This window comes from Mustela putorius, unplaced genomic scaffold (assembly GCF_011764305.1).
Source record: "Mustela putorius furo isolate JIRA1106 unplaced genomic scaffold, ASM1176430v1.1 tig00003836_pilon_pilon_pilon, whole genome shotgun sequence".
Lineage (NCBI taxonomy): Eukaryota > Metazoa > Chordata > Mammalia > Carnivora > Mustelidae > Mustela > Mustela putorius.
The window spans coordinates 16,879,185-16,891,867 of NW_025421989.1; the positions used below are offsets into that span (position 1 = coordinate 16,879,185).

The 12,683-nt window shown below is 38.0% G+C and overlaps 1 protein-coding gene across 5 annotated transcripts in view; it reads left to right on the forward strand.

Moving 5' to 3' along the window:
- The first annotated feature begins 360 nt into the window (after positions 1 to 360).
- The window catches only part of CNKSR2 (connector enhancer of kinase suppressor of Ras 2), a 282,747-nt gene continuing 270,424 nt past the window's right edge, over positions 361 to 12,683 (forward strand). For 4 of the 5 annotated variants that reach the window (XM_045089398.1, XM_045089399.1, XM_045089400.1 and 1 more), the window contains exon 1: positions 547 to 735. In XM_045089398.1, coding sequence (XP_044945333.1) covers positions 672 to 735 — 64 coding nt within the window. In that variant the 5' untranslated portion in view covers positions 547 to 671. Of the gene's footprint in view, positions 736 to 12,683 lie in introns of all 5 variants that reach the window. The other variant, XM_045089401.1, reaches the window with a different exon arrangement.

The following is a 12,683-nucleotide window of genomic DNA, read 5'->3' on the forward strand; positions in this document are numbered from 1 at the left end:
GGGCGGGAACGCGATTCTGTGAGCCGCTCGCACCTGCCTGACTGACAGGCAGACCCCGGGCTCGGGCCTCGTGCTGGAGCGCGCACGCGCACGCGCCTCGCGCGCCTGCCGTCGGCCCCGGGGGCGGGACCGCGCGGCAGCGAGCGGGCGGGGGGCTTGTGGCGCGCGCGCCCCGCACCCGAGGGCTGCGGAGAGATATTTTGGGTGGCAGGAGGCCCCTCGTCATTTCCGCCGGGCAGCTTGTGGTGCCCCGGGCTTCACTCCCGCGCGCGAGGCGAGCGGGCAAGTTGGTTGCGGACGTGCGGCGGCTGCTCCTTTTCTCAGAGCCTCGACCCTCGGCAGTGCAAGCCGTGAACTGAAGCCCTGGAGGGACGGAGACCGGAGCGGAGTGGCGGAGCAACAGCCGCAGCCACCTCTGTGGGGAGCGAGCAGAGAGTCCGCACAGAGCCGCGACCCCAGAGCGTTTCTCTCCCCGTCGCCGCTCTCGCCGCTGCCGTCCGCCGTTTGCTAAGACACATTGCAGCCGCGATACCCGACACACAAAAGCCCTCTTCTCGCCACCCGCCCAGCGAGGCAGCGGCCAGCAAGGGACCCCACCTGAGGGCGGCTCGGGCTACCGAGTTCGTTTTGTGTCTGATCTCCGCGCCCGGCGCGGTAGCGACCCCGTGCCCATGGCTCTGATCATGGAACCCGTGAGCAAATGGTCTCCGAGTCAAGTAGTGGACTGGATGAAAGGTAATGCCCGCTGTGCGGAGGACGAGGCGGTCCCGGGGCGCCGGGGTACCGGCGCGCGAGAGGGAAGGGGCGCCTACCGCGGCTGAGCCCGCTATCAGGGCTTCCGCTGGCTGATCGTGGTGCGCTAGGGAGAGGCGGGGGTCCTCCGGGGCAGGCGGGGGCTCGGGATCCCGATCTCCTATTGTCTTCAGTGGTGGCTCCCCAGCTAGAGAGGGGCGCGGAGAGAGCGGGGGGTGCCGGCTCTACCGGATAGGGTTAGAAGGCGGGCCGCGGAATCCCAGTACATCTCGCCTCCTCCCCGCTCCTAGGCCGGGAGGACGTGGCGACCCTTGTCTCTCCCCTCAGGGAGGAGCCCCCAGGGACCCGCTCCTTTGCTCATTCCTTCCCGGGCCCCTTTGTTCCAGGGAAACCTAACGCCCCCTCGGTGGCCGCCCCTGCCAGGTGCCTTTTCCAGCGCCAACTCTCCCTACAACTTTTAAGCCCATATAATGGGGTCAGGACGCGGCTGCCCAGGTTTGGATCGGGGAACTCCCCCAGGCTAGGCTGAAGATGCTCGGGGATGCGCTACTTTGAGAGAGAGGAAAACATGCTTCCCCTGGGACAGCGTCGGCGCTGGAATCTGCGGGCTCCATCCTGCGCAAACCCCTGCCCCTCGACTCCCTTTTTCTTCTCACGGGTTGAGGCTTTGGACCTCATGGCTTTTTACTGGGGGTTGACGCCAGGTGTAAGGTGATGCGCATTCAAGTGCCCCCTCATTTCTTCCATCTTGAAGACTCGCCCGTTTTTTCCCCTGGCAATTTCTAATAACCACAGTTATAGACACTCGCCCTCCTAGTCGCAAACGTGGGCTTTTTCTTTAGTCCCTGGGCTTTCCTGCCTCACTATCTCCCTCTGTTGTCTGAGTTAAGGGGCTTGTAGAGGATTCCCCTCTCCCCATGATGACCACTGCCTCCCCCCCCCCCCATCGCCAAGATTCCTAAAATTTGGGGAATGCTGACAGGGATGGATGGGATGAAATAAAGGATTCCTGGCCACACTTGGGAGATGTTAGAGCTTTGCTTGTGGTTATTCCTAAGCACAAAACTGTAGGTAGATTAGTCAGGAGCCAGAGGCTTATCATTTGTGAAAATGCGTGTTGCGAAGACGAGGGAGCCCCTTTTAGGGGCTTGCTTAGCTGGCAGACTTTCTAAGCTCCAGGTACTTTAGAACGAAAGGAGGGGTGATTAGAAGTGATTAAAAGGGACAGAGAGAAACTCAATCTTGTTTCCTCCTTTTCCGAACATTTTCAGCCTCTTATGGATTTTTCTTTATACATTTGCTTTCCTTTTATTCACTTACTTGCCCCATTATTTCTCATTTAATTAGTTTTTTTCTTTTCTAATGTGTGAAAAGTGCTTCGTAACTGCAAAGCACAGTGCACATGAGAGTGTATTGAATTAAGTAGAATTAATTATCAACTGCCTCCGTGTGTGGTGCGTTGTGCTAAGGTGCCATGGGTGCCATGACTAAGACAAAGTCCTGCAGTGGCTCATCTTTTCTATTTCTTCTTTTCATATTTGCTATCGAAATTACGCTCTCCTAGATTCCCACCAACCCCCGAGCCCTTTGGAATGTAGGAAACAAACATCTGTCTCCTCTGTTTCTCAGTCATGGAAGAAAGAGCTAGGCAGTGCGCAAGAAGCAAGAATGCCTAATTAAAACCCTTTCTTTGAATTTGCCTAAAAGGTTACTTTGGTTTGAGTCTGTTACTGAAATACTCAATAGAAAGGTATCTTGGCTTCATGCAAGTCTGATTGCCTTCACAAATTCCCATGATGCTTGTAGCGAGTGATGCATACTCCATCTTCTTCACCTCCACCCTCCCAGTATAATCTTGCAGTTTCTTCTTTCTCTACAGTTTAGGTCGACTGAAGCAAGTAGAACATATGACATACATATTCTGACACACATTATTAGATTTCCAGTACAGTAGTCCTTTTAAAAATCTCTCCAGCCCTTTAAAAATCTCTCCAGCCTAAAATGCAGCATCTTTGAAGTTGGACTAACATTGTTAGCTGTGATTTTAAATGATTGTTATATGTAAGTTGATTCACTTATTTTCGTACCTGTTGGTGATTCATTTTAGAGCTATTGGGAAAGATGAAGCCACTAGCCAAGCTAGAATTTGTATATTTCTGTACACATTAGACTAGAAGAGAAAAACTGATGTCATTATCTATATTTCAAGACCCAAACTGCTTACTGCTGAAATGTCTATAATCTTCATATAAATTTGATTTAAGATAATAACAGAAAACAAGATTTTAAAGAAGAGCTGGACGAAATGAGCATTTCCTCAACTTGTAATTATACTGTTACCTTAATCTTTCCTCCCTACTCTTTTCCCCAAATAAACTTTACAAGTAAACATATTAAAAAAAAAAAAAGCTTTTCACCCTTTCCTCAGATGCAGTAAGGTTTAAAAGTCAACTAATTTAGGCTGGAACTTTAGAATGGCCAAACTTCCTCTGGTGTTGTATAGTATTATAATGGCAGTAACAAAGAATGAACAAGACTTTTGAACAACTGCAACATTGTGGGAGTTCTTCAAACCATATTCCTGATGTGACAGTTTCATCATCCTTAACATTTAAAGTATATAGCATATGCTTTCAGCTAGTCACAATCATAAATAGTTACAACTCTATTTAGTAAGGTATATGCTTTATGTTCTTTCTGGGGTGTTTTTCTCTTCACTAAACAGAAAAGGAGACATTAAGCATATAAAAATTATACCGCCATATATTTATGTTTCCAGACAATTTATATAAGTGGTATAGAAACTCATCAGAGGAGATGAATGAAAAAAAAAGCTGATGAGATTATTAAGCTTTGGTAACATATATTCAAAATTGTTTCTGAAGGACCGTTTACACATTGCAATTCATTTTGATCTTTTTTATTAAAATGTATTTGAGGGACGCAAATATTAAATTTATATATTAATTATTAGTAAAGATATAAGGAAACACTTGCATTTTTTTCTCTCACCACCAACTCTACTATTTGTAAAATCCAATACTCCCTGAATTTTCTTCTAACAATCAAAAATTGATGTGACACAGTGTCAGTGTTTGTTCCAGTAAATATATGAACTCCTCATGAGTCAGTAAAATAAGCAGTTACCTTCCAGATACCTTCATAGTACTTCAGACTATTTGGAAATATAGAACTTGAAAATTAATTTTATAAAAATATTTTTTGAGAAAATCAAATATGCATCATTTAGCATTTGCAACCTTTTTTTTTAGTAGGAAATTGGATTCAATCCTCTTGTAGTTTTGACAAAATTATAAAATGTAAACCTTTTTAGAGTAAAAGGGAAGCCTTTAGTAGAGAAAGCTGTAGGTAGAAAAGTAGGCCAATAACAGTTTCTAATTTTTGCTCAGTTTATTACTCTAAAATATATCATATCTCAGCTCTTACCTATTCACTTGCAGGGCCTATAGAAATACTCTGTAATCTATAGTTGTTTGAGTTTACTTTTCTGCCCACCGAAATATAGCAAAAACATCTGAACACTTCAGGCCCCTATATTAATTTCAGTATTAATTTTTCTTGTCTTTGTCACACCCAATAATTCTAGTTTTCTTCTCACACTTTTTTCCAACGTTGAAACTCCTCCAAAATATCCATATGACAAAGATAAAGTTATTTTCTGCAGCTAACTCCCTTCATGACATTTTTTCCAGTGATCTTTAATCCCTTCTCTGATCAAATAAAATGAATTATTGTTTTCAGATTCAACCAACAGGCCCTGCTTTGCTGGTCTTCCCTAATGGTCTCTGTGACTTAGCTCTCTCTACTCTTACTGTATGAGTCCTAAAATCTAAATTTTTAAGATAATTTTTTTCTCACACCATCCCACAATTAACTGCTCTGTTCGTTTCTGTTTATTATAAACCTTTTTCTTTGAAAACCATCACTGACTTCTACTTTCTATCCTGATGACTCAGCCATCTTGAGGACAGAAAATGAAATACATTATTTTAGGTATTAAAAACAAAGATAAAACCTTCACTTTGCATACAACCCTACAAAAGAGGGATATGTAGTGATGAAATAAGGTCTATTTATTATAAAAGTTAAATGTTACAATTAAGAAGGTATCTGATAAGATACAGAAATTTTGACAAGCATGGTGATCTCTAATAGTTTTACCCCTCATAGGACCTAGAGTTTGAGGTTGAAATATATTTTATTAAGATGAAGGAAAATGTCAAATTTTTGAGTTAAACTGTCTTGAGATAGAGAGAGGAAAAATTTTCTGGCAGAAACTTGAGAAGCCTGTATTGTAAACTACTCCTGTTGTTTTTGAAAAATTGTTTTTTTCCTCAATTACAGTAGGACTAGATAGTCACCAACAATCACCTACTCTCCATTTGACATTTTTTGAAACTCAATACTTGTCATTTCACACAAAGAATAAATTTATCTTTTCTGTATGTAGAGTTTAGTTCACAGGCAACATCATTTTATTTATACTGTCATTAACCTTTACTCCTTAAGGTAACACTCATGATTTGTGCAGATTAGGAAAAAAGAGTCTATTTATGTAGATACATTCTGGTATTTAGAGATTATTTACTCTCTATTTCTACATGGAAGGGGTTTTAATGGATTGTTTTAAATAAATTATTCTCTGCTTTGGGGAAATTAGTCTCTGTAAGGGATGGCAGTGACATTGAGAAACTTAAGCCAAAACAGAGACAGGTGCCAACTAGAACATTTGCTAAATTTAAAAAATGTTTGCATTATGTATACAAGCACCAGTGGAAAGACATGATGATGTTTTTAATCAGTCAGGAAGGAATCCATGGGGAAGGTGGGATTTTAGAAACTTTTTATACTGTTTAACTAAGGCATATTCTAAGATGGATGTAGTCTAAATAAAGGCACAGCAAGAGACTTTGGAGTTGAGATGGAGTGATTAACCAGAACGGTTGTGTCTAGGTTTGTCTGGTTGAAGGAGAGAGGTGGGCAGTGGAGGGAAAGTGAAGGAGGAGCCATGAGTAGGTGGCACAAAAGTACAAGAACAAATCTGCATTTCACAAAGACAATAAAACTCTCATCATGTCCTGAGTTTAAATAAATACCACATTATAAAACTTTGGCTGCCAAAAATAAGCCCACAAAGAATGTGTATTGAATTAGTACAGCTGTTTCAAATCTGTTTCTCAGGAATAATTTGGAAATAATGTTAAAGTGAGTTATTTTGAAGATTAATTACATCATTAACATTATGTTGTTGGATATTTAGAATTTTACTCATCCAAATTCTTATATGAAGAATGAAGATAAGCTTTTAAGTTATTGCTGTTGTTCTTAAAACAGTGATAAGTTATCATTTTCATGTATAGCAGAGTGGGACTTAAATTTGTTCTTAATGACTTCTAGCTTTCCATGTGACTTCCCAACAGCACCTCAACGCATAAGATTTATTGTGAAAGATGAAGGATTCGTTTCTATAAAGAGTACTGGAAGGGTGGATCATTTGTACTTGAAAAGAGGGAAGGGAGAATAAGTAATTTTTTAAAAAATGTACCCTAAGCTTTTTATTTTTAAGATTTTGTCATAGTTTAGTGTCTTGCTAAAGGAAAGCAAATGTAGTCTTCACTACAAGATCATTGTGTTGAATAACAGTCAGTGAGTGAATTCACAGTTTTTATGCATAGCATAGGCTCCTGTTCCCCAAAATGGAATATTTCTGTCATGGGAGCTAAATGATCAAAAGAAGACAAAGACTTGATTTTTGTTAAGTATTGTAAAACATTGTTTTTTTATTAAAACAAACCTGGATATTAAGTTGATGGTGTAGAAAGCAAAATTGGCATGATTTTAAAGATGATACCAGAGGCTTAACAGGAATTCTAGGCTTGTAGCAAGCTGTTTCAAGCAGCATTTCCCAGACCCAGACCTTCCAGGGTTATGAGTAAATTTCGTTCAGCAATTGTGGTTGCATCAGTGGAATAATCTGAGAAGTGCTGCTTTGGTTTTAGAAACGGTAAAATTAATGTAGTTTACTTTCTCCTGTTCTCATATTGCAAAGGACAAAATATTATCTTTTCAGTCAAAGTCATGATAATTATAGCATTTTTTGTTTGTTGGTTGGTATTTGTTTTGGTTTGGTTTGGTTTGGTTTGGTTTTGGTTTGGGGATTTTGGGGGTTTTTTGTTTTTTGGATTTTTTGTTTGTTTGTTTTGGGAACCATAAACCTATAGTCAGCATAAATTTCTCAGGAATATTTCTCATCCTATCCTTTCCTCTCTCCTCTCACCCCCATCAACTTAAAAAATTTAGTGTCTTCTCATTGTTTTTAGGATAAAGATAAAAACCCTTAGTATGGCTTTTAAGACCACTGAAGATTTGGCTTCTCCTTTTGAAATAAGCCTTATTCCTAGCACTAATTAATGGCCTTTCAATCTCGTTTGCCTTCCACTGAACCTTTGTACTCAATACAGTTTTCCTTTGCCTCTTCACCCAGTTAAGTCCTACTCATCCATATCTCAAGCCTCCCCTCTTTGCCCCAGAAAAGCCTTCACATTCTCCAGGTCACATCAAATGCTCAGTTGTATGCTCTCCAGGTCCCATTTATAACCTCATTCCTTACACCAGTTTTATTTTTACATTAATTTCTATGGTTATTTGTTGAGGACAGGGACCTCATCTAATTTACATAACAAGGCATAAGAAAGTATCTGGTGAAAAATAGGCACTCAAGAAATATTTGTTGAAGGAAGGAATACATAAATATCACAAATTCCTGGTCCTTCAGCAAATTTACTTTCCTAAATGAAAATGCATGTAAAGTCCCTGATAACGCTCTAATGGATACTTTAGTGCCAAGTTGAATATTGTTTGCCAGAATATAGTAGAAGTAGAAGTGGGGTTGCTCTAATTCATGGTTGTATCTCTCTAGTCAATTTGGTGACCTAAATCATGGTTTAGATTCATTTCATTAAGAAATGTGAATAATTGCAGTGTATCTATAACACTTCTGTGTTTAAGCTATAAATATTATTTGCTGATGTTGTATTATTTTTTTTTAAAGATTTTATTTATTTATTTGACAGAGAGAGATCACAAGCAGGCAGAGAGGCAGGCAGAGAGAGAGAGGAGGAAGCAGGCTCCCTGCTGAGCAGAGAGCCCGATGCGGGACTCGATCCCAGGATCCTGAGATCACGACCTGAGCCTAAGGCAGCGGCCCAACCCACTGAGCCACCCAGGCGCCCCTGATGTTGTATTATTAATAGGCCAACACAATAGGCAAACATTACTTAAAAAATTAAAACATATCTCTTAAGAATTTATTTTTTTCATACAAATTTTCTAATTGTTTCTTCATTTCAGTGTTTTAAAAGAACTCTATGTATTTTAGAATGAGTGGTAGAGTGAAAATGATAAAATGTCTTAAATTTCTCCTCTTACAGGGACACCTGGGTGGCTCATTTGGTTAAGCATCTGCCTTTGGCTCAGGTCATGATCCCAGGGTCCGGGAATCAAGTCCCACATTGGACTTTTTGCTCAAGGGGGAGCTTCCTTCTTCCTCTGCCTGCTCTGCCTGCTGTTCCTCCTGCTTGTGCTCTCTCTCTCTCTCTTTAAAAAAAAAATTTTTTAAAGTTTCTCCTCTTATAAAAGAAAAAAGCCCAGGAATTAAATGCTTTTTTAGGAATTAAAAATGCTTTTTAAGGAATTAAAATGCTTTTTTCTGTAGTGAAAAGAAAATACGCTTTGCTTGTTAATTCTGATGACAAAATGAAAAAAATGCTTTTTAATTTAATAATAACCATTATCTGTATTATAATTAATGTTGAATTTATATTTTTACTAATAGGAATAAAATTAAGATACTTAAAAATGCATCTTAAATCAGCATTTCCTACATGATTTTCCATCTCTCCTGATACTGAAAAATGATTTTTAATTTTTTAAAGTAAATACAAATTTGGGCTAATTTTTAAGGGCATTCATTAAGAACCTATGTAGTGAGTTATTGTGCAGTGTAATTTTTAAATACTCATATGGATTTTTTTGTTAATAACATGTTACTGGATAATCAAGTAACAAGTAATAGATTTTTCTAATAAAACAAGTCCCTCCCCATAAATTTACAGTACTTACAGTATAAATCAGAATAAGCAAAATTTTTAAGACTTTAACTTAGCTTTGTACAGAGCTGTTAACTTTTAATAAAACACCTTCAGACTTAATCTTTCTAGCTAGTACTATAAAACAATGGTTTGCAATTGTGCCCTGATTTAAACAACAAATAACTATTCATTATGATAGAATTTTTTAGACTTTAAAGATGTATTTAATTTGCTTGATTTCAATTTAAATTATAATCATTCATTCTAATAAAAGTTTTCATTAACTTAATCATACTCTTGGCAATTTCAGGGAAGAAGGGGTTATGGGTATTTACATAAATTTATTGAATCTTAAATTTTACTAAGCATGGTACCTGCTGTTTTAATTTTCTATGTTCATCTGTTGACTATCACAACATAAAATTGTTTTAAAAACCAAGATTTATTAAATGAAACAAAATTCACAATGATATTAATGTATTATAGTTTGCCAAGGTCAAAACATAGTTATATCCACTACTGAGTGTTTATCCAAAGAAAACAAAAATACTGATTTGAAAAGATATGTATGCACCAATGTTTATTGCAGCATTATTTACAATATCCAAGCTATGGATGCAATCTAAGTGCCCACCAATAGATGAATATATAAAGGAGATGTGATACACACAGACATAAATAGTATTATTACTCAGCTATAAAAAAAGAATGAACTTTTTCCATTTATGATAACGTGACTAGACCTAGAGAATATTCCATTAAGTGAAATAAGTCATACAGAGAAAGACAAATATCATGATTTCACTTACATGTGGAATCTAAAAAACAAAAGAGCAAACAAAAGTGCACAGACTCAAATGCAGAGAACAAACTGGTGATTGTTGCGGGGGTATGGGGGATGATCAAAATAGCTGATGGGGATTAATAGGTACAAACTTATAGTTATAAAATAAAGTCTTGGAGATGAAAAGTGCAGCATAAGGAATGAAGTCAATAATATTGTACTATCATTTTATGGTGATAGATAGTGACTATAATTATAATGGTGAGCATTACATAATGTATACAATTGTTGAATCATTATATTGTACACCTGAAACTAATATGTTAATTATACTTCAATAATAAAAATGTTTTTTAAAAATTGCATAATTGATATCAAGTATTAACACTTATCTCTCTCCTTTTTTTAAAGAGAGGGAGAAAGAGAAAGGAAGGGCAGAGTGAGAGGAAGAGATGATCTCAAGCAGGCTCCACACTGAGCACAGAGCCCTGCCTGGGCTCATCTCACAACCCTGACATCATGACCTGAGTCAAAATCAAGAGTCAGGCCTTTAGCCAACTGAACCACTCAGATACCTCAACCTACGTATCTCTTTTGTATTTACTTGACATTAATGTTACTGGAAATTAGTCCGATTAGGTAGGTTGGAAAGTTTTCTAATAAGGTAATAGATAAGAAGAAACCACATTGTTAGTTGCTTTAAAAGTGTTGCCCAATATCCTTTTTTGTTTGTTTGTTTGCATTTTTTATTTTGTTTCAGCTACATCTTCTATTTTTAAAATGGACTTGCAACATGTTTTCTCAAATAATATCTACAACAAATCAGTAGAAGGCTGGTGTCGATCCTGGATTTTACTTTTTTAAACTTGTTTACCAAAGATTATGAAAGAATATATTTTCTAGCTAGTTGTTAGACTTATAATGTGACTTATTAATAAAAACTTTAAAATGATGGCCATAAGTAATTATGCTGAATGGTTAAGTTTGACATTAGCTGAATTCTTTTTATAATTTTGGTGTGTTTCATGTATATATGGGAGTTTATTTCATATACTTTTATTTTTCAACCATCCACATTATTTTCAAAATGTTTAATAGTCCTGAGGCTTTGTGATTTTTTTTCCTGGCTGAGCATAAAATTCATATTTTAATTACATGTAATTCATTTGTAAACTTTCAAAATAAACCACTGAGCTGTTAAAGACATATAAATGAGAACATGTTGCAGTTTCTGTTAATGGAGCTCAAAACAGACATGTAGTCCAGTTGCTGGTTTTCCTTCCCACTTGCCAGAACTTATGTGGACTCTGAGTTCATTGTGGTAAAGAACCAATGTGCAAGGCAGGGTAAGTTTCTCCTTCCTGATTTCTCTCCATAGTAGTGCCATGGTGAGTCTTGGGGCAGTTTCTGTTGACATCACTGTTGCTTTAAATCAGTGGCAGAGCTTTTCTTATCTAAAAGACTGTTCCTTTGCCTTCTAGCTGTCAGATGCAAGGTGTTCAGTTTGATGTTGAATTGTCACACACAGAGAGAAGCTTTCTATGAAATGCTGAAGAGTAGATAATTTTTCTTTCTAATCTGTCTCTAGATATAATTCTTTAAGTATATTTATGGTAAAAACATGTTAGTTCAGATCTTATTTGGGATTTGTGATAATTACAGTAGGTTTTTATTGAAGTTTACTCTTAATAATATGAAGGAAGGGTTTGCTGATCGATCTAATAATATGAACAAGGTTGGAAAGAAATTGTTTGACCCCAGAGAATATGGTGTTTTCAAGTACTGTACTCTGCCAGGAGCCATTTCCGTACTGAAAATACACTAGCTAGAAGTGAGTTCATTTTTAGTTAGAATTTCTGCATACTTCGAATCATGGTTTTTTTTTGTGGGGGGGGGTTGTTCAGGAATATTTTTGTAAACTTTCTATGATATAGCTTGGTTCTTCCCTTCATTTGCCAACGTTAGGAAGGTCTATTATTGATAGTAATCCTTAAAATAAGATAAGGAATTGTTATTGACACCCTTTTACAGGTAAGGTGCATAGAAGTTAAGCTGCTCAACAGAGATTGTACAGCTGTTCAGACATGGAATTAGGCTGGACCTCAACTCTTTTCTTCTCTGTTAAATTGGATTTACACTTTGGTAGGTGAAGAACACAATTCAGGATTGTACATAATTATCTTCAGACTTGACTTCTATTTTTTAAGTTTTTAATTTAATTCCAGTTAGTTAATGTACAGTGTAATATTAGTTTCAGGTGTACCATATAGTGATTCAGCACTTCCATACCAGACTTGACTTCTAAAACATTTCCTGAATTTTCTACCTTGTAAAAATTGGCACCAAATAGGTTATATATAGTAAAGAGTACTTTGGAATCAGATGTCTGGCTTAGTTATATCCACACTCTATTACTTCCAAGCTCTTTGATTTTTGAGGGAGAATTTAAGTAACTTGCCAGATTTTTTCATTTTTGTAAAGTAGGGGTGACTACTTACCTACCTCATAGGGTTGTAGTGTATTTAAAACAATTCCTGGTACATACTAAGTGCATGGTAACTGCCAGCTTTTTTTTTTTTTTTTTTTTTTTGATAAACATATATTTTTATCCCCAGGGGTACAGGTCTGTGAATCACCAGGTTTACACACTTCACAGCACTCACCAAATCACATACCCTCCCCAATGTCCATAATCCCACCCCCTTCTCCCAAACCCCCTGCCCCCGGCAACCCTCAGTTTGTTTTGTGAGATTAAGAGTCACTTATGGTTTGTCTCCCTCCCAATCCCATCTTGTTTCATTTATTCTTCTTCTACCCACTTAAGCCTCCATGTTGCATCACCACTTCCTCATATCAGGGAGATCATATGATAGTTGTCTTTCTCTGCTTGACTTATTTCGCTAAGCATGATACGCTCTAGTTCCATCCACGTTGTTGCAAATGGCAAGATTTCATTTCTTTTGATGGCTGCATAGTATTCCATTGTGTATATATACCACATCTTCTTGATCCATTCATCTGTTGATGGACATCTA